The sequence below is a fragment of the Cupressus sempervirens genome, chromosome 2 (genome assembly GCF_028749045.1).
Source record: "Cupressus sempervirens isolate cs-2001-9-10 chromosome 2, ASM2874904v1, whole genome shotgun sequence".
Lineage (NCBI taxonomy): Eukaryota > Viridiplantae > Streptophyta > Pinopsida > Cupressales > Cupressaceae > Cupressus > Cupressus sempervirens.
This window is the reverse complement of record NC_143119.1, coordinates 285,236,843-285,260,219: the sequence shown is the minus strand read 5'-3', so window position 1 is coordinate 285,260,219 and position 23,377 is coordinate 285,236,843. Positions and strand designations below refer to the sequence as shown.

The window sequence follows — 23,377 nt, the reverse complement described above, 5'->3', positions numbered from 1 at the left end:
TCAAATAATTGTATCATTTGGGGCGTCAGATACCTCTATTTCATTCATTTTCTTCCTATTGCTAACTGTTACCAATAAATGTTTAAATGCTCAACTTATCTTTCTCTATTACACGTCCTGACATCTTGTGGAGAGGGGAAACATTGTCAGGGGCTTAACCTCCCAACCACAGACCTCATACTTACCCCCACACTTTCTCTAACCAAAAAGGCCCTCCCTATCCGAAATAGACATGGAACACCTTGTCAGTCACTGAGCATCCTGGTACTTAATCACACCACTCGACTTGACAACAATGAATGTATTGGACATGCATGAGCTATCAAATGATTCTTTTTAGATTAATAAATAATTGCTAAGCCACATCTGAATTCTATTTTCATGTTAATACAGATTCTTTTCTCTCACTTCTTCACCCTTTTCCTTGGCTATACAGTCAAGTGAGTCCCAGGTGTTTGAATCTCAAAGCAACCAACTCTTTTTGTTGATCCTCAACTGATATAAGAATATTACATGTTTCCAGCTTATCACATTCTATGAATTCCAAGAAATATAGCTTTAAGACTTGCAGAATAAATATAATTTGATATTGACTTTCAACGGCATAATAAATATATGATATCATGTCATGGATACTTGGTTTTTACTCATCATAAACATTTTTTTCCTATAGAGGGACGAAGCAATAATAATTAAGCAAAGATGATTTGCATCATAGTTTTGAAAACTATCTTACTGCTATCATAATTGGAATACAGCAATATCAAATAACAAATCGCATTGCAATACTTGGAATATAACTTGGTAAAATTTGGAATCAAATGGAGTCTTGCTAGATGCCATCAATCAGCCCACTCTTCACGGAAGAAATCTTTAAACTTAATCCCAGTGTGACTGTCAATCACGTCTTCAACAAATGATCAATGGCAAATCGTGGAAGAAATATGCAATGATTAACAATGGTAAATTGCAGAGATATCGTCCGATATCTGTAGAGGTTTTTGTAATAAAGAAGAAGTTGGGTGCTATAAAGAAGAAGTTAGGTGCTATGTTTTTATGCCTTTAGACTCTCTTGGCTTCATAATATAAGAAGGTATCGAAGTCTCTTTGACTTCCAAGAAGCCGTAACTCATAAAGAAAAGACTTGGCTCTTGGTCACCAATAAATTATGCGAAATGTGCATTTTAGGTTTAAGCAAGAAATTGAATAAATATGGAAAAAGATTTGAAGGTTATAAATCAAGGATAATTATAATATATATCTATCTACTTGCACGTAGATGTACTTATGAGGTGGCATCATATTATTTATTAAAATAATATTATGGTGTCACTTTTATTCCTATATCTATGTGCACTTACATAGGTATACATTATAATGATGTGGTGGAAAAATCAATCAAAAACCATTTGAGGTATGCATTATTTTTAATTAAAATAATTAATGTTTTAAATGTTTATTTAATAGCTCATGCGTGTCTAATGTGTGTATCCTGTTATGCAGTCGCTAGGTCCTCAGCCATGGTGATTAATGATGCATACCCATTTGCCCAGTGATGGTGATGCTGCTGTGCCAAATTCTTTTCTGACAATGCTTTCGCCCCTTTGACGTGCTCCCTGCAAGGAAATCCTCCGCAATTAAATTATATTACCATAACAAGTTATTAATCATAAATAATCATAATGGCTAACCACCTTTTCAATTCCATGAATTCATGATAAATAATCAACTAGCATGTTATCTTCATATGAAATCATAACGACTAACCATCTTACCATTTCACATGATTATAACAAATTTAACTGTCAACTGACTTCATGTGGACCTCAACGGCTATATGAACATTTTAAATTGGGTCAAAATTTGGGATGTCACACCAGCCCCCACACCCTAACCAAGCTTTTTCCCTGTTGAAGTTCCAAGAAGGTCCCCTGAAAGGAAACTTCCACAACTGCAAGGGCCTCCATGAGAGGAGGGAATTGTTCCTGTCCACCAGAAATGATAGAACTGCTTGTCCATGTGGAGGCCATGTCCTCCTCTAATAGCCCCCAATCTCTATAGCAGCCAATCTGCATAAACAAGGCCAATGTTTTTGTTGCTGTTATGACAGCTTTCAGATTCCGAGACTTAGCCTACTGCATGAGCTCCCTGGTAGAATGCTCCATGGCATGCAACTCAATGAGAAACAACTCTGCCTTGGCTGCAAAAGAGGTCGTGTCAAAAGGCTCCCCACACTCGCTTTGTATCTCTACCTGCTCCTTAGCAACTACTGGTAGAGGGGAGGACACCATGCCTTCTTCCTCAAGTAATCTGTCAGCCTCCTCCAGGACTATATCCGCCATAGCCATAGCTGTCATACTCTCCTAAGGGTGAATATCTCCCTACTGGTTGTCCACTGCTCCTGTCGACTGCACCATGAGGGCAACTGGATGTACTACTTCTAGCCCTAGAGGTGTCTACAACCTCACCTTATGTGCACACTTCATCTAGCATCCCAAATCTATTTCTTTGGTACGAGTGTGATGTTCTGGGAGATTAGTTGTGCCACCCTTGGAAGTGATAATCTTGAAGCCCTCCATGTCGGAATTTGTTGCCTGTCGCCTACTCCTTGGACTCTCCTAGTTTGGGGCGGAAATATCTACTGTAGTCGTTCCTTTGGGTTCACCAGTCATGCTGTGGTTATGGTAAATCTGGAGATTCTAATATTCCAGTTGGAAGTGGCCCTTAGCGAGTAGTAAAAAAGCAACTTGCCGTAGGGTCCCCCGTAGATGACTTAGGCGGATTTCTATCTCCTAAGAGTCTGAGGAAGATGAATTTGTATGGTTGGCCTCCTCTTCTGAACTCTCTTCATCCTCCTCATCCTCTTCAAGTGTCTCAACCACAACTGCCTGTTTCAATTTCTTTTTCTTTGGTTTGCCACTACTATGAGATCCTACACTCATGGTGTCCATATGGAGCCAGTATGTCATAGCAGGCTTGTAGGGTTCCACTCTATTGGCTAGTATCAATGTCCCTCAATGCTTGCTGCTCACCTAAGTCTGTGTTGCTTCTAAAAATAAAGCCACAGCATGATGAGGCATTAAAAGGCCTTGTGTTTCAACTCCATGAATTCCTGAAGCATGTCAGAATGAAACTGAGCCAAGTTATATGCCTGTCCTTTATACAATCCATCCACCATGGGCAACATCCAGAGGGCAATGTTTAAAGTATGGCTGCCGACTGTGAGCTTACTCTTCACCACATCTAAAATACATCGCCATCCATCATTTACAATGAAAACTATCTTGAGACCCCTACTGTTCTTTCAAATTCCTTCCCATTCCAGATTTGTAAGATCTTTTCGGCACATTAGTTTCAACCACTTCTTCTTATCCTCTACTGTCATAAGGGTTTTGTCTAGTTCCTGCCCTCTATTGGGAATTCCAAAAACCCTAATTATTTCCTCCGCTAAATAAGAGACTATCACCTACTGCTAGAAATGTTGCACTATAGATTTATGGCATGATCTACCATATCCTATGATTAAATTCCGTAGTATAGGTTCAAACTCTTTTAATTTAAAAATTGGCATGAAAATTATTTTGTCTATCTCGGCTGTGCACAACAACTTTTTTCAGAGGATGATCCACTTCTGCTTTCTCCCACCAAGTCCTACACTCGCTTCCCATCACACTTTCAAACGTGATATTCTCCACAGTGATTTTATTTTACCCTTGCCCTTTTCCATCTTCCTTATCTCTTTCTTTGCTTTTAGTGTCGCAGGCTTCTTTTTGGAGTCAATAATGTTCCCTCTCTTCGGGTTTCCTATGCTTAATTTCACCATTGTGTGGTGATGCATCAATTCCAAAATTTTCTTAACTGTTTGAATGTCACCTGTACCAACCATTCCCATGATGTGACTGCTTGTAATAGACTTCTTCCATATATGGCAATGTGGTACAGACTAGGTGTGTATGTGAACTGCCACTGTACAGCCCTTAGCTGCTTCCTACCTTGGAGATGGTGAGTACGGATCTGAATTGTTTGTCTTTTGTTGTCTACCACTCTACGATTGTCTTTCTCCTTAATGCCTTCTGCTGTACGGACACCTCTTGTCGTACAAACACCTTCTGTCATACGGACATCTTTCTCCTTAATGCCTTCTGTTGTACGAATGCCTTCTACTGTAGGGATGCCTCCTCTCTTACGGATGCTTTTCCTCTCATACGAATGCCTCCTTCGTCTGTACTTCTCTATTCCCCTTTCATATGGCTATCACCTTTGATGCTCCCCATACGGCCATGTCCGTACACTTCTTTGTCTGTGACTATCCTTGTACGGCCACTCTTTCCTCTTCTTGTGCAAGCTATATGGTTGTCCGTACAGCCGCTCTTTCCTCTTCTTGTGCAAGTTGTATGGCTGTTGCTTCCTCTAGTATGACCGCTATGTGAAGTATGGTGATAGTTTGTTGAACAACCTCTTTAGATGGATTAGGGTTAACATTTTCTAGCTGGTCGCTTTTTGCTTTTCTTACTTGTTCCTTTCCTCCTTTCAAACTTATAAAATAGTTGGTTACCCGTTTATTCCTTTCTTCATATGCTTTTAACTTAGACCCCTTTACTAGGTCTCTGATAGGTTTTTTATCTAGAGTATTTAACTTTATTGCCCCATTCTCCTTTATTTCTAATATTCTAAATGGTCCTAATCATCGGACTTTAAATTTTCCTAGCTTTATTTCATTTTTTCCATTATACCTGAGTACTAGTTGCCCTTGTTTAAAGTTCATTTTCTTCAAATGTTTGTCATGCCAAAATTTTCACCTTTGTTGGGCCACCTCCGTACTCCATTGAGCAAGTGTCCTCCTTTCGTCCAATTTGAGTAGAGTATATAGTCTTTCCTTGAGACTCTCCTCATCGCCCAATTTGTTTTGAATTACTACCCGTAGTCTTGGTACTATATGTTCCATTGGCATCACTGCCTTCTTTCCATACATAAGATGAAAGGGAGTGTGTCTAGTAGTGGCCTTATAAGTGTTCTGTAAGCCCAGACCACTGTCGGAATTCGTTCTTCCCAATCTTGCCCTTCTATTCCACAAGTTTTATATAGGATTACCACTATTACTTTGTTCGTGGCCTCTGCTTGGCCATTTGCCCTTGGATAGTAAGGACTTGAGAAAGAATAAAAAAATTTATACTCACTTGTCATCATCCAAATGATGTGATTCACAAAATGTACTCCTCTGTCACTTGTCAACTGGAGTGGAATCCTGAATCTCGTAACTATTTACTCATATAGAAATCTGGTTGTGTTGAGAGTAGTGTTGTCGAGAAGGGCCCGTACTTCGGCCCATTTTGTTAGGTACTCTATTGCCACCACTATGTACATACACCAATGGCTTTTGCTTACCGGTAAGGGGCCTACAAAGTCTAGTCCCCACCGTTCAAATAATTGTTGTGGTTGGGACGGAAATAGTAGCATGAAGTCCCTTTTGAGCAGTTTGCCTGCTCTCTAACAAGTGTCGCAACTCAATACCCATTCCCTCGCATCTGCATACAATGTCGGCCACCAAAGTCCCACCAAGAGTACCTTCCTTGCCGTAGTATCTGTTCCCATGTGACTTCCCGCCAATCCTTCATGGGATTCTTTAAGAAGTCCTGGAATTTCTTCCTCCATTACACACCTTAGTATTTTGTCCAATACCATTTTGTACAATAAACCTTCAATTAGCTAGAATGTGCTGCTTTTGAAGACAATTTTTCTCCTCTCAACTGCAAGCATTTCTCTTGGGAAGGTTGTTGTTGATAAGTACTATCCAATTTTTTTGTACCATTAAGGTAACACAACAATCCGAAATAGGTGTGCATCTAGAAAGTCCTCGCACACCCCACTGCCAAAGGCTTTTCCTTACTTGATTCTTGACAATTGATCTGCAATTACATGAGTTTTTCCTAGTCGAACTATGATTTCGAATGTAAACTCTTGTAGTAGAATTAGCCACCTACTTACTCTCCCTTGGATCACCGACTTGTTTACTAAGTACATTAGTGCTTGGTGGTCAACAAAAAATTGTAAAGGGTGTAGCTAATAAGTAATGTCTAAATATCTGCACTACATACACCATACCTAATGCTTCCCTTTCTGTGGTACTGTAATTACGCTCTACTTTAGATAAAAGTCTACTTGCAAAATATACAGGATGATCAAGCCCTTCCTTCCCTGTTTGTGCCAAGGTGGCACCTATTGCATAATTGGATGCATCCACATGGACACGGAATTATTTGTCCTAGTTAGGATATATGAGAATAGGGGCCCTGACTAATCTTTTCCACCCAAACTGCTCTCCTTTCCTAGATAATTTCTCCAGTGCCATTGAAACTTCGGCAAATCCTTTTATAAACCTTCTATAGTATCCTACATGGCCCAGGAATGATTTGATACCTGTTACATTCAATGGAGCTTTCATCTCCAAAATCACCTTGATCTTATCAGGATATGTCTTCAATCCTTCTTTACAAACAATATGTCCAAGAAGTCTACCGTGTAGAACAACCTGCATTTTTTCGGATTGAGGGCTAGTCTTGCTCTTCGACATTTCTCCATGCATTCTCCAAGAATTTTGAGGTGTTGCTCCTTCCCACTATAAACCAACCAGTCATCAAGAAGGATTTGAAATTCCCCACTGACATGCCATCGAAGATTAGTATGATCCTCTGGAACATGGCTAGTGCATTGCATAGTCTGAAGGGCATCCTATTATAGGCATATACCACGTTTTCAACCACGAATGTATTTTTTAACTTATCTTTCTCCGCAATGCTAATTGATTGTACTAAAAATCCATCCATGAAAGAATACATCTCATGGTCGGCTACCTCCTCATGCTATCAGTAAACAGAATGGGGAATGAGTCTTTATTGTCACTGCATTCAAACATCTAAAGTCTACACATCCAAATTTGAGTGCCATCCTTCTTGAGTGATATGACTACAGGAGATACCCATTCACTTATTTGTACTTTGAATATTATCCCTACTTCTAACATCTTTGTGATTTCTTCCCCGACGCTTTCTACATAGTTCTTATTCATTCTATAAGGTCGTTTTCGCACTGGTCTTGCTCCAGGTACCAATGGAATCTGATGGACACATAGCTCTGGGGGTACTCCCTTCAAATCCTTGTACGTCCAAGCAAAGGCGTCCTTATACTCCAAGAAGATTCTAAGGGCTCTCACCTTCAACACTAGGTCCCAAATCCCTTATCGAAATTTCTTTGGGTTGATCCACTTCTCCCAAGTTTAAAGTCTGGAGTTTGGTCTCCTTGTATTCCACCTCTTTTTCAAAAATGTGTGCACATGTCTTGTTGAGAGTTGCCACACCTTCCTTATACTCTGTGTATCCTTCTGGGTATCATTCTTCCGACTTGGAATCTTGTACTTCCAGCATATTACATTCAACATGGAAAACTTCAGTCTCCCATCTGCCAGTGAAATAATCCATTAAGGTAACTTGTGTCGTCCTCTGAGCATTCCCCTAATCTAAGCACTCCTTCCTCATCTGGATCCATCCCTTCATAGTCTTCTCCTTCGAAGTCTAATGCTAAGTTCTAACTTACTACTGGTTCTTGAGATCTATGATGTACTTTCTTCCTTCAGACTCAATAGATAGAGTGTTTCGTTTCCAGTTATGGGTAGCGCTCTTCCTAATAAAGCATCGTACCCTTTCTTCTCTAAAGTGATAACCACAAAATCCAAAAAAAATGGTTGCATACCAACTATGACTTTTTGTCCCATTAAGGTCCCTATACTCTTGATTCCATGTTGGTGGCTCCCACTAGTTGAAATGTCGATGGCCAAAGTGTAAGTTTCCCTATTTCCTTCCATGTTTCTTCTGATAAAACATTTACGCTGGAACCTCCATCAACAATAGTATTTGAAAGCTTGCTCCCTAGTATCTCCATCTCTACTACCACTTGTGCTCTTCCCATTCCTATAGTGAATAGGGTATTGTCCTATGTCTGTACATCTCCTTCCTTTTCTTTCTTTAAGGTTGTCCCTTTCAGGTTTGCCCCTTGTGTTAAAGCTACCTGCAATTGGGGTAGTGTTTCTAATAAATCAAAGATTTTTACTGGAATAGTGGTTTCCAGTACTTGCCTCACAATATTGGGTACACCCCTATTCGAAGTAAGTTTTTTTGGCCTTGTCTTTCCTTCCTCTCCCATGCTATCTTGAATGTCCTTTTTTGCTTCCTGAAATCTTTCTGTCTCCGTAGTAGCATCTGGATAGGTTAATTTTTTGGCTTGCATCCCGGTAACCGCAAGAATTTCACCTTCTGGATCTTCAATGTCTAACATATTTAACCCCTTCTATCTCGGACAATTTTCATCCTCGTGATTTCTTGGCCCACACCATTTATAGAGCACCCCTCCATTTTGTCCTCCTCCGCTTTGGTAATCTCGTGCAAAATGTCCCCATTCATTGCATCTCCTACATTGGATCATAGGCCTCCCCTTGGAATCATACTGGATTGGACGTCGGGGCATGTTGTTATTGTTGTTGTTGCTATTATTATTACTTCCTCTTTTGTTATTTTTGTATCCTCTTGGTGAGGCTTTTGTATTTGTATTCTTCGGAGGGGTGGAGGGTGGTGCAGATTGCTACCCTTGGGTAAGGAATACTTGAGTGGTCTGTGTTATTAAATTGTAGGGACAATTTCTAATTGCATGCCACAATACCTGACAAATCTCACAAAATGATTTCTTTGGGCATGCTCCTTTTGTATGACCTTCATTTTCAAAGTTAGTGCACCAAAGTTCCCTCCCTTCTTTTTTTTCTTCCTTACTCCTTGCCACTTCCTTCATCAATCGCCTCAGGGCTTGGATGGTTTTAGATTCTTCTTTGCTTTCTTCGCAACTTTCACTCGCGCTTCTATGCCTTCTTGCCTTGGAAGTTTTTCTCTCGCTTTCTATATCCATGGCGCGAGTACACACATCCCCAAAAGTTGATGGTGGAACTATCTTCATCTTTTTCCTAAGGGACGGTGTTAATCCTTCAATGAACCATCTTTTCTTTAGTCCATCTACGGGCTTGTTGTCTAGTTTCCCTATCATGTCTTTCAGTCTTCTACTGTAGGCTTTGACGGATTCACTCTTCCCTTGCCTTGTGTTATAAATCTCCATTACTATTTCATCATCATCCCTCAGGAGTCTAAATTCTTTCTCAAAGGCTATGTGAATATCATTCCATGTGCTTTTCTTTGCTGCCTCCAAATCCGTATACCAATCAATGGTGATATCTCTTAGTGTGGTCGAGAAAGCTTTTAGCCATTCCACTGCATCATTTTCTCCATTCACTTTCCATATGGTTATGCAGGTTTTACAGTGGCGGGTGGGGTCCTTGGAGCCATCCCCCGTGAACCTTGGCAATTTTTGTTTGTCTATTGCCATTATGTGGGTCTTTTTCCCTCCTAGCAAAACACTTCTTCCCGATGGAACACTTCCTCCTAATGGAATACCTCCTCCCAATGGAACACTTCCTCCTGATGGAACACCTCCTCCCAATGGAACACTTCCTCCTGATGGGACACCTCCTCCTAATGGAACACCTCCAACCGATGGAACACTTCCTCCTAACTGGAAGTTCACTCTCGACGAGGAGCCTGGTTCTTGATTACTGAAAGTATCCTCTTCTTCCGGACTTTGCTCTTGTTGGAGATCTCTTCGTGCAGGTGTCGTTGGATTTCTGTATCCTAACTTCTTGGTATCTTTGAGATGACCAAATTTTCTATACTTTTGATTGTATGCTCAATCAACCCTTCTTGGATTCTGGTGGAATCCCCTTGTCCTCCCCTCAAGTTACGACGTCTCTCCTCCTCGACGTGTCCTCAAGGCAACTTTTTCCTCGGTTTCTTCTCCTTGTACCTGCCTTAGAGGGCAACTTTTTCCTCGGTTTCTTCTCCTTGTACCTGCCTTAGATGTATGTTTCGAATCAGGGGCATGAATCAGTTTTATTGTTTGTTTCCTTTTTTGGAATTTTCACGTTCATCACCGTCACGTTCCCTGGTCCTCCCTTCAGCAAACTGCTGAAGTACTTGTCTCCTCTGCTCCCTTTGTGTCTCAACTCTTTCCTCTTCTACCCGTAACAAATTGCATGCTAACAGGCGAGGAATCTCTCCTAGGAGATCGTACACCATTGATGGCACCGAAAGTTTGTCGCATACCGTACCTTCAGGGACCATTCTCTCACAGGCTTCCCTTTGTACATATTGATCGACCGCAACTTCCCAAGCCGTCATCAGATCACATGTCAACTGATCTTCCTTGGTTATTTCCTCCTCTTCTCCATCACTATTAGTTACTTGTATGAGTGGTAAAAAGGGCCTTCCCATTACTCCATCCTACCAACCTCCAAGTTCGGATTTAGGCAACGGCACCAAAAATGTAGGGTAGAAATATGACTCAAGTTCACAAAGATTTGCAAATGATACAGAGTAATGCAATTGAGATACACAAAGTAAAACATAGAATGTACCTTTAATACCATAATACCAGTAGGCGAGGAAATGGTTTCTTTATTAATACCAAAAACATCATGCATAAATTAGCAATGTTGGGAGAACCAACCGATGCATTCCCTCACCTCCTAACTACCGAACCCAACTAAGCTTTAACAAGTACTAAGCACAATAGTTACTTTATTCTGACTACATCTTCTCCACTCATGTTGGCTCATCCAAGCTCAAAAATTGATGCACTGAGAAGTAGTCTAAGGGGGAGGGACACTCAAAGGATCGATTGAGAGAAGAGGATATTGGGGCAGCACTAGCATTCACTATCTCTAGATCCTGGATTCTCTAGTACAAGGTGCAAAATGATAGAATCTGCCTGCTCCAATCAAATTTCTCACTCTCACCCCCAAATTACACGAAAACAATTATGGAGATTACTTCTATATCCAACTACTAAGGTGACATCACTCTTGTTGATGAAAAGAATGTCTTATTCCCTCCTCTACCTCCATTCAAGATTACACCTTATTACTTCTACTCCAATCAAACAAAGAGATTTGTATCAGTTCCAATCATATTTCAATCAAATTAACTAGTCCTTCTATCCACCCTTCAAGTTCATCAACAAAATTGGAATTGAGGCCACTTGTCTATTGTTTTGACCAAGGAAAGAAGGGTGAATCAAGAGTTTGCCTAGGTCATTTGTGAGCGGACTACTAAATCTAGAGCATGAATTCATAAACTTCAATGCTTCCTTATGGGTGATACCCCCATTGCTTTATTTGTCATTGACTTTACATAAATTATTAGATTATGTACTAGACGTAAATGCCTGGGAAAAAAAGACATCTATAGGGACCAAATCACCATAATGCCTTGAAATGACAAACGAAGAATAATATAACAGATTGAATATAAATTCATCAAACTATGAAGTAGAGAAAATAAAATAAAAATGGGGAATATAATAATAAATTGTAGAGGTATCTGAAAAAATCAAAAAGCTATTCAAGGGAATGTAAAAGTAAAGTTTTCCGCCCATCCAAAAGCTATGAGAATAAGCTCATTATATGTAAACACCCCTAAGGCTTGCTTGGGTATAGAAATGAAGAAAATATTTATGATCCCATTGTGAGTGGTAGCTAATTATCCTACATGGGTCAGCAAAGAATTCTAGACTAACAATCTCTCAAGGGATAGCAGCAGATTATATACAAAAACCTAGAACGGGATGGCAGTGGCACACTCTTAACCAATAACCCTATAAGTTATGTTAAATTCAAATCATAATTGAATTGTTACTTGTAGAATTATATTTAATTTCAATTAAATCAAGTCAGGTGATGGAAGAAAAGCTACAATTTTGCAGTTAATGTTTGAAAAATCACAGTAAATATCCCCATGCAGCGGGCATTTTGGCAATGTCCTCCATTCATTCTACACCTGCTGCACATGGTCTACTGACTTTTGTGATGTGGGTGCAAGTCCTTAAGCATGTGTGCTCGTACTTTTCATTCCAAAGTTGGGTTTCGCTTCAATTTCTACTAGATGAAACCACCCTCTCATCAGTAAGGTAGTATCTTCTTGAGGTTTGATGGGCTCTCCTAGGAATACACACTAATTAATGATATCAAATTTCCACAATTCATGATTAAATTGATGTTGCTTCTGGATAAGAATGTGTTCAATTTTTTTAATCTACTTCCTGAAGGCCTCATAGACAGTTGCCATAATTTTGTTTTACTTCCCTAAAATGGAATTTCTACAGTTAAATGGAATTTCTAGAGATGTCCATTTTCTTATTGTGGACTTGTTTTAGTAGACTAATCTTCTTGACGTATTTGTACTCAAATTGAGTTGGTCCTAGTTTATAATTTACAGTTAAAAGACAATATGAGTATTTTTATTTTGCATTATCTGTTAAATTGGTTGATTTCAAGATTGATTTCAGAAGAGGTCTTGAGGAGTAGACATGTTTTAGTTTGTGGGATTTTATTGCAATGATAATTCAGTGTTTGAGCTGTGTTCTAATTTTATACCAAATGTATCTCAACTTGATGGGAATAAACATTTGAGGTTGTTTATACAATATAGACAGAGCTGATTCTATTAATGATTCAACATACAGTCTATCCACTGAATAGATGATTAGTGTACCACAGAAGAGCTTGTCTAATAATGAGATTCATCCAATTACTGGCAATATTTAAAATATTAGCTGAACAGAAAATTTCTGTTAATGAACCATATCAAGGCTTTACATGCTTACTTATTCCAAAACCAAAAGAACTACATTTAAGAAACACAAAAAGAGCAATTTTCAGCAGCATGGTATGTGATTCAATTGTTAGCCCTCAAGTTCACAATGCATGTGTACTAGCCAAATTCATACAGAGATTTAGACACGATGTGGTTTAGAAATAAGAAGTAATCTTAGATTTAAAATTTCTAAAGAAAAAAGTCAAAGAGCTCAAAGAAATCAGTCAAACCTTTCCATTGACTTTACCCTTCTCAGCAGGAATAATAGCTGGATATACACGTTCTTTAATACTATGCCGTTGACTGCCATAATAAAAATGTGATATCAGTATTTTCGGCTTTGGTTTATTTTATTTTTCAAAATCTTTATGTATAGCAGAAGATCACATTAAATTAAGTTTTGACTTTTTCTGCTACAAGTATTTGAGGGCTGTGTGTGGTATGGACTGTATGCATATATCTTTGTATTTTATTCAAATGGTAACATCATCTTCTGTCTTGCTTCATTCTCTTTAAGTCTACAATTAAAAATGAAACATTGAGAAAACAACTAAAATGCCCTGAGCAATGGAGACTTAGTTCCAGAGCACCCAAAGCCTCAATCACTTATGGGGTGTGTGTGTATGGTGTGTGTGGAAAATTGTATTTTATTCAAATGATAACATCATCTTCTGCCCTACTTCATTCTCTAAGTCAACAATTACATAAGACATCATGAAGAAAACATTAAGAAAACAACTTGGATGCCTCGGTCAATGGAGACTTAGTTCTAGAGAACCCAAAGTCTCAGTGTGGCCTATGGATACAAATTTTGTACCAAAGAATGTTGAAATTTTCTCAATGGAAACTTAGTTCTAGAGAACCCAAAGCCTCAATGTGGCCTAAGGGTACAAATTTTGTACCAAAGAATGTTGAAGTTGTCATTGATAATTTTGTCGGTAAAGACAGAAGGAGAATGTTGTGAATATTCTATAATGGTTATCACTGACGTCAACATACTCTTGTTGACTTATGCTGTAACTACTCTGGTAATTTTGTGCTTCTGCTCGTGTCTGGGTCCACATTGCTCCACAGTTGCAAATATGGATTTGTGGTTTAAACAATATATTTGTGGTTGCTGGAAATACCTATAATGAAGTTGGCATATTGTATGATTATACGGCACAGGAGATACGTGGTTTGGTAGTCCAGTCTGTCAGTTCCCTTGTTTCTCTTGGTACAGAGCAGTTTGTCAGATTGATTGAATTTCATCAAGTGTGTGTTATTAGTCCTACTGTTTTGGCTAAGTCTAAGCATTGCATTCAATGTGTAATTTCCTGGTGTTACTCAATTTTATTATATCTTGGCTGACTTGGTTGGGTGAAATGTATGAAGTATTCAGAGAAAGCATGGAAGGTATTTTGGGAGAAAACATATTGGTTGAAGCGTGTATGGCCGAATTAAGGAAAAATTAGATTAGCATTTATATATGATATACTCCTTTAGAAGGTGTGTAAGAGTTCAGATGATATAATGTGATTATATGTGATTGTGACTAAGGATCAGAAGCGAGTTACAGCAGTATCAAGTAAGTGCGAGAAGTCTGATTACTAAGCCTAAAAGGAACTGAATCCAAGCATATGTAAAATGCAACTATAATAATTCAGTTTGCTCAAATTATCTCTTTTGGGCATTGAACCTTGCAGTGAGCACTGTTGTAATATATTATAACTAGTTATATTATATTGAAAATTAACCCTCTCCATGGTTCTCTTAACAATGTTTACTATTGTTTTTCTGAAGGTCGCTGCAAATCTAATAGCACTGCCATAATGTTTGGTATGTAATTTCCAAATGGCAGCATCCTCTTGTATTTGTATGAGGAATAAACCAAGAGTAAAGACATGTCCCTTCATTGGACATGTCTATTCATCAATATAATTAATAAAATGGCAAACTTAATTATAGTTGTGTGTGCATGTGCATGTGTGTATATATATATATGAATCATCGTAATTATATTAATATATTAATTTCTCTTTGATCTCACAGGTTTATCCTACTAAGGCTACCAAAACATCAAGACTCCCTCTTAGCTAGGGAGGATAAACACATGACACGTATTACAACATTGGTAATATTAGGTATGACAAATTTCAAAGATATTTTTTATCAGAAGATATCCACCATTTTGATATTACATATGATATCAAGAGTATTGGCCTTCAAAATATCAACATATGATATTCACCAAAACTTTGAGTAATGGTCTTCAGAATATCAGCACTTGATATTCACCATGTACTCAATAAGGCAATGATCTCCAGAATATCAACATATGATATTCACCATTTTGATATCACATTTAAGTGTTGGTCTAGAGAATAACAATATATAATATTCACCAAATACTCTTTGAGTAATGACCTTCAACATGTTGAGATGCAAGATATTCACCAAGTACTATGAGTAATGGTCTCCAAAACATCAATGTGCATTACATTCACCATATACTCAAAAAAATGTTTATGAGGTATGTGCACACGCATTATCATAATGCTTGCCATATAAACATCCACCATGCAAAGTATAATCTATCATGATCTGCATAGATATCGTAAGATATCCATCACAATAGAAAATTAAGTTATTGTAAGATTGTCACCTTTCAATAACTTTTGCAAATACAAGTGACACCATTTGAAAGTCATCACTTCCTCATGATGTACACAGGGGGTAGCCCCATTAAAAACAAATAGTCATGAGGTATATTCATAAATCATAGTCCTCTTGATTGCTACGATTTATTGATCACTGGAGAATACATCTCAACATGGTTTACACCCTCTTAATCAATATGATAGAGATAAACGAAGGTTGACTGAATCATGTCCTATATCTGCTCCTTCAAACGGATGTGTCAGACTCCTTCTAAACATCAATCATCTGAGCTCCTTTATCTTTGAAGAAGCATCAGACTTCCTTTGAATTTGATATCAATCTCTCCTTTCCTACTGTAGTTTCCCTGATTTAGCAAGTTTCTGGAGTATGGTTTTATAAGGCCATCATTGTGACCCTTGTAAGTTGACATTTGGATTTGGGGGTCTTTGTTGAGAAATTACTATTTTGGGACTTCTTATTTTTAGTAAGTCACTTTTGGCCAATTACTATTTTTAGTTGAGCAGTTCAGGCCAGGTGGTCGCCTGACATTTTGACTCTCAATCTCACGATGGATTATTTAGTGGAGTCCTATTTATTTTGAGTATAATAGAATTTAGTGAGTATTTAATACACTCTTGATTATTATTATGTTTTATATTATAAAGTAACCAAACTTTATATTATAAAGTAACCAAACTTTATATTATAAAGTAACCAAACTTTATATTATAAAGTAACCAAACTTTATATTATAAAGTTATTTCTAAGTGAAAGATGTGTGGGTGAAGCTAATTGGCTCAAAATGAATTATAATGTGACTTTTTGGGAGAATAGGAATCATCTTGATTATTATATCTTTCTTATTGATTATTTGGCTAAGGGTTTTGAGAAATTACTAGGAATTCTGATTGGTTTCCTACAAATCACGCTAAGGTATATAATTTACAACATTCTCCTACTGTGATTTTACTTGTGACTTAAAGATTGGCTTTGAATTGATGGTTGTACTGTGGAAGAGAATCAAGGAGTCTGAACTGCACTTGTATGACTGCAAATAGATATTGATTTGCCTAGGAGTCTGACGTTTTGCATATTGGTGAATTGAATTGCCTTAGGAAATCATTTTTGCAAATTCTGGAAGCAGGCACAATTTCTTGCTATCATTGATCAGGGGTTTGAGATTATTCATGTGGGGGTCTGAAGATCGAATTTGACATTTCAAACGTTGGACGTCAATCTACCCAGCATTAGCAATTTAGAGATTGGGAATTCAACTTTCCAACTGGGCCACGTCCCCTCTTTAGTCTGACTAGCAAAGTTATGTGAGCTGGCCTATTATGGGGGTCTTGTAGGCTAGCAGTTGTGGATAGAGACTCATACAGGATATTCAGTGACCAAGCTTGACTTTACAAGTGGTTCAGAACCAGTTGAGTGTAGTTCCTTAATTTTAGGGGGTATCCCTACATTTTAGGAGGATGTGGCAGTTTCCAGAAGTGAGGTTCCCCGGGACCATTCCATTGTTTTTGTTTCAAGATAATAGGGTGTGTTCCCTAGTTTCTAGGAGCATCCCTAGATTATTGGGAAGGGATTGCCAATTGACCCCTCTCATCCAGTATCAATCACAGACAAGTGACATGGTCAATTTCACGTTTATTTGGTTGGTTTAGGATTTTAGAGGCAAAATGGAGAATATTTTAATATATTTAAATATTTCCTGAGTTAGAATTTAAATAATTTATAAGGCTACTTCTATAGCCATTTCGGAGTAAAAAGGGGAATATGGCTTCGTTTGGTCAAATGTGCCCTTGTGTTATAACTCGTTGGAAAGGTCTTGAATTATTATAAACTATTTTCACTATCCAGAGACCTTTTGGCGCTTTGAGTTGTAACATTTTAATAAAGTATTTTTTTTCCTATAGCTTGGATGCCTTTATTTGGGAAAATGTTATTTTATTATAAAGTGCAAAATGTAATTCTCATTGAGGATACAATTTGCCCTTGGGAGAAGTTATAAGGAGATGAAGACCTAATTGTGGAGTGTCTTTTGACATTTGAAACTTGTGAAATTGGAAATTGCTATAGTGGAGCGATTTAGAGGCTTGGGTCAAAAACTCTAAGTATGGAGTGTTGGGACATAAACCTCAACAAGAATTTGGTGATTCAGTATTGGAGTTGGAAGGTACTATTCTTTGTGGCAAGGATCAATATTCTTCATAGCACCATTTATCAAAAGGAAACATCACATTCAACTAGGCGGCCAGCATATTCCAGCTTGAGTGTTTCTTCCAGAGGCAACTCGGGCTTGTATTGTGGGAATCATTCCTTTTTAGCAACCACATTTTGCAGTTTGGAGATCATACAGGGGTTTGTGACAACAAGCTCTACATCTTTTGTGATTGTAAAACCCTTCTATAGCTGGTGTCAAATTCATTGTAGACAGCAACAAATCCATTTGATATATTTATTTCTTTGACTACAAAATCTGAATATTATACCTGGTACGATTTGAATACTTTCCAGATTGTTAAGTGTTTTCAATATGTGAATGCAGCTCATCATTCTTAGTTCTAAGTTATTTTTTATTTGTTATTTACTTGCATAATCTTCAAAAGCATTATTTGTTATTTACTTGCATAATCTTCAAAAGCACCTAACAACTTGAAAACAAGAAAAAACCATAAAGAAATCAGAATTCTATTAAGTCTATTCAGAGGTACAAAATTCTAGTCAAAGTCTCGAATTTTGAAACAAACATCAGTTTCCAAGGTCATCGGGATTGGGGATCTTTCAGTGGTATCAGAGATTTGATCTTGCCAGCCTATGAATTTTATTTACACTTTTATGCATCCGGTTCAAGCTGAGATAAACAAATTTTACACATGCAGAAGAGCTCAACTCGAGCAAGGGTTTGGAATTAAACAAGAAACTATTATGGAAAATTAACAAAGAGGTGTCAGATAGAACCAAACGAAGGAGGAAGAGAAGAAGATGATGCGAACTCTAATCACTACACAGCCCAGGATAGTTCAGACCTTGGAAGGTTACAGGGTACCTTGGAACGGATGGAGTTGGATAGACATGGAGGCAAGCATGAGAGACAGGGATGGAGAAGATCAATTTCAGTCGCAGGAAGTCAGCACAGTCATAGATTTCACACATCAATCGGGAGCTCCCTTCATTCCAACAGACAAGCACGCCCTCGTACACTAGTTAGAGATAGACCCCTTCTTCCGTGGTTTGTACCGAGTGAGCAGCTGACACAGGTATAGCCACCTGAGGTGGGATTCCAAGATTCAGTTATGGCAGCGACGGATGAGTGGAGGGCCCTACCTCCGAAGGATAGGGATGCTTTTCTTCTTCCCTAGTATTGTGCACAGTAGAGAGATGCTGCCAGGTTTAGAGGAGATAGGGGCCATAGGCCACAACAGAACAATGACCTTAGGAGAGCTACTGGGAAGATCACATTGGCTACATATGATGGTACTAGTGGTACAAGTGCATGAGCTTGGGTGCACAAGCTAGATATATATTTATCTTTGAGGCCCATGCCAGAGCATGATGTTATTCAGTCTGCGGTCTTGCATTTAGACGAGGTTGCCTATGATTGGTGGCACCATGGACTGGTCACCCAAGATCATGCGATGGTTCACACCTATGCAGAGTTCATTGAGTGTCTCATTACCAAGTTTGACTGTAAGGACACAAAACTCTACTATAGGGAGTTGGCGCATCTTAGACAAACTGGACTTGCAGAGGCGTATGTTAATGAGTTCTAGTGTATTGCAGTTATGGTAAATGATATGCCTCAGAGGCAAAGCATGATGTTATTTATTGAGGGGCGACAGGATAGGCTAAGGGATTGGTGTGTGCTTTCAAGCCGGCCACTCTTAAGGATGTCATTGATGTGACATTGAGACTAGACACCACCCCTACTTCTTATCAAACAAATAAAAAGCCATTCAAGGATTCTCAACCTCCACAGAAGGCCAACACTCCCCAAGGTAGAGGTGGACCATCACCTCAACCTCTTAGGATGGACCAAGAGACAGGGAATGATTTGAGGAGGAGAAAGCTATGCTTCTCCTATAAGGAGTCGTGGGAGCCCGAACACTATTGCCTTGGTAAAAGCAAAGTTCATTTGATTGAGGTGACATCTGAGATGGGAGATGAGGAGATTCCTAACACTGATACTAAGGATAGTCCAGAGGAGATTGAGCAGGAGCATATGCAGTTGGAGTTAGGCACTTTTGAGCCCTTGGCATTAGTTAAAGTGACTATGGCTACTCTATCCAGTTATCCCAGATTTCACGACTTTCATTTGAAAGGAACACTTTAGGGCCAACTGGTTATGAGCTTGGTAGACATAGGCGCCACGCACAATTTTATTGATTAGAAATTAGTGGATAGGCGTGGCTTGCAATATGAGGTGTTTTTTGGTTTTGGGGTGAAGGTTGCAAATGGACCAGTATTGGGTTGTACTAGGAGGATTCCTCAAATTAGCATTCAGATGGGGCATTATACCTTGACAAATGATTTCTATGTACTTCCACTAGAGGATTATGATGTGGTTTTGGGCATGTAGTGGTTACAAGGTATTGGATAGTACATTATTAACCACCATCATATGCAATTAGAGTTCCTTTCTGGAGGGAAGAAGACTATCTTGAGGGCAGCATCCAATGATGGACCTAGGGAGGTGTCTTCTCGCAGGATGGAGAATATCATTAAACATAGTGATGTGACTTAGGTTACACATTGTTATGTAAAGCCCAAGACACCTACACCTCAGGACGGCAGGGCATTTCATGTTGATATATAGTCAACGATGGATTGATATGGTCGAGTGTTTGGTGATATACCCCCGGGTGTACCTCCTAATAGAGGATTTGAGCATGAGATAGACATCAAGGATGGAGCTCAGCCAATAATCACCACTCCATATCGTCATCTTAGAGCATACAAGGATGAGATTGAGAAGAGCATTCAGGATGAGATTGAGAAGAGTATTCATGAGTTGTTAGACATGGGGTTCATTCGCCCTAGCTCTAGTCCTTTTGCTTCTTCTGTGGTATTGGTTAAGAAAGATGGGACTCTGCACATGTGTATAGATTATAGGGCCTTAAACAAGATGACGATAAAAAATAAATATCCCATTCCATGCATTTATGAGTTGTTGGATGAGCTTCATGGAGCTATCTACTACTCAAGATTGACCTTTTTTCAAGCTATCATCAGATACGTATGCTAGATGAGGACATCCATAAGATTGCATCCCATTGTCACAATGGGCATTATGAGTTCTTGGTGATGCCTTTTAGTCTCACAAATGCACCGGCCACTTTCCAGTCCTGTTTGAACATTTCTTCAACAAGCAGTTGAGGAAATCGGTTCTAGTGTTTTTCGATGATATCTTGATTTATAGTTGTACTTGGGAGGATCATCTCAAACACCTAGAGGAGGTTATGAGCACATGTCCGGTTTTAGCACTCCCTGATTTCTCGCAGCTTTTTGTACTTGAGTGTGATGCTTCATGTGAGAGTATAGGGGTTGTTTTGATGCAAAATAGACATCCCACTGCCTACGAGAGTAGGAAGTTGCATGATAATGAGAGGTTGTATTCTACTTATGATAAGGAAATGTTGGTTATTATGCATGCATTAGTCAAATTTAGACAATATCTTGTTGGCAACAAATTCGTGGTAAGAACAGACCACAATAGTTTGAAATATTTCCTTGATTAAAAAGAGCTCAATGATTGTCAACAAAAGTGAGTAAGCAAGATTTAAGCCTATGATTTTGACATAGAATTTATTAAGGGGAAGAAGAATAATGTTGCTGATGCACTTTCTAGGAAACCATCACTTGCTGCCCTATGTTCATTGAGTGAGATTTCAGCAGATTGAAAAAATTTAGTTCAGTATTCCAAAAATCAGCATGCTTGTGAGGTCATGGATGGATTGGTACAGGATAATAAATACAAGGTGCTTGATGATGTCATCTACTACAAAAACAGAGCCTACCTTGTTCATGAATCACAGTTAAAGGGACAAATTTTGCATGCCCTCCATGATTCTCCTACAACAAGGCACCCTGGGTATGGTAAGACATATAGAGCGGTACGGGAGAGATTCTCTTGGAAGGGTCTCAATGTCTTATGCCATGTTTGTGAATGCATGACTTGCTAGCAGAACAAGACAAAGCATACTTTCCTAGCTGGTGTGTTGCAGCCTTTGCCTATACCAGAACAGAAGTGGGCAGGACTCTCTATGGACTTCATTACAAGCCTTCCTCGAGTGCAGGGGAAGGATTGAATTTACGTTGTAGTGGACAGGTTAACTAAATATGCCCACTTCTTTCTGACTGCAGTTGATTTCACAACATCCCAGGTAGGTGAGCTATTCTTCAAGGAGGTGTTCACATTCCGTGGTCTTCCTAAGACCATAGTGAGTGATAGGGACAGTAGATTCTTGAGTTCCTTTTGGCAAGAACTTTTTAGGCTAGCGGGCACAAAGTTGACACCTAGTACCAGCTACCACCCTCGGACGGATGGGTAGACGGAGATAGCTAATAAGTGGATTGAGGGGTATCTACGTAACTTTGTGTCGGGAGAGCAAAAGGCATGGGTGCGTTGGTTGTATCTGGGCGAGTATTGTTATAATACTACGCACCACATGTCCATTGATATGTCTCCTTTCAGAGCTCTTTATGGCTACAATGCATTATCTTTTGTTGATCTGGCTTTGAGTGACAGCAGAGTTCCTTTGACACAGGATTGGTTACAAGAGAACCAGGATATCATGAGTTCTCTCAAGGAGAACTTATAGCATGCATAGAATCAGCAAAAGATGTACGCTGATTGGCATAGGACCAAGAGGGTATTTGAGGTGGATGACATGGTTTTCCTACGCTTACAACCCTACCAATAGAGCACCCTTAAAGGGGGGGAGCTGAGGAGCTCAAACCTCATTCTTACAGACCTTACAAAGTTCTTAGGCAAGTTGGAGAGGTTGCTTATGAGGTTGAGTTGCCACCTGATAGTAGGATTCATAATGTGTTCCACATATCATGCCTGAAGAAGGCACTGGGATAGCATATTATAGCATCACCCGATTTACCTCCCTTGGATGAGAAAGGTAAGTTGACTTTGGTTCCTGATGAAATTCTTGAGGTGAGGGAACGACGGTTGAGAAGCAAAGTGATTCGGGAGTATTTGGTACGCTGGAGAGGCCTACCCATAGAGGATAACACTTGAGAGGGTGAATTCATATTGCAGCACCCAGCATTACAATTGCTTGTGGGAAAGCATCTCCTAGAAGGGAGGACTATCATTTCCCCTCTTTAGTCTAACTAGCAAAGTTATGTGAGTTAGCCTATCATGGAGGTCTCATAGGCTAGCAATTGTGGATAGAGATTCATATAGGATATTCAGTGACCGGACTTGACTTTACAGATAGTTGGGAGCCAATTGAGTGCAATTCCTTGATTTTAGGGGGCATCCCTACATTTTAGGAGGATGTGGTAGTTTCCAAATGTGAGGTTCCATAGGGCCATTCTATGGTTTCAGTCTCAAGATGATAGTATGTGTTCCCTAGTTTCTAGGAGCATCCTAAGATTATAAGGAAGGGATTCCGAGTTTACCCATCTCATCCAGTATTAGTCACAAACATGTGACATGGTCAGTTTCACGTTTATTTGGTTAATTTGGGCTTTCAGAGGCAAAATGGGGAATATTTTAATATGTTTAAATATTTCCTAAATTAGCATTTAAATAATATATAATAAGGCTACTTATATAGCCATTTCGGAGTAATAAGGGGAATATGCCTTCGTTTGGTTAGATGTGCCCTTGTGTTAGCTCGTTGGAAAGCTCTTGAGTTATTATAAACCATTTTCACTATCTGGAGACCTTTTGGCGCTTTGAGTTATGACATTTTAATAAAGTGATGTTTTTACTATAGCTTGGACGCCTTTATTTGGGAAAATGTCATTTTATTATA

The 23,377-nt window shown here is 38.9% G+C and overlaps 1 protein-coding gene across 4 annotated transcripts in view; it reads right to left on the bottom strand.

The window, feature by feature from the left end:
* LOC149572176 (AIG2-like (avirulence induced gene) family protein) overlaps positions 1-23,377 on the bottom strand; it is a 218,136-nt gene that overhangs the window by 150,912 nt on the left and 43,847 nt on the right. For all 4 annotated transcript variants that reach the window (XM_089813439.1, XM_089813441.1, XM_089813442.1 and 1 more), the window contains exon 2: positions 12,971-13,043. In XM_089813439.1, the coding sequence (XP_089669565.1) occupies positions 12,971-13,043 (73 nt within the window). The remainder of the gene's footprint in view (positions 1-12,970; positions 13,044-23,377) is intronic.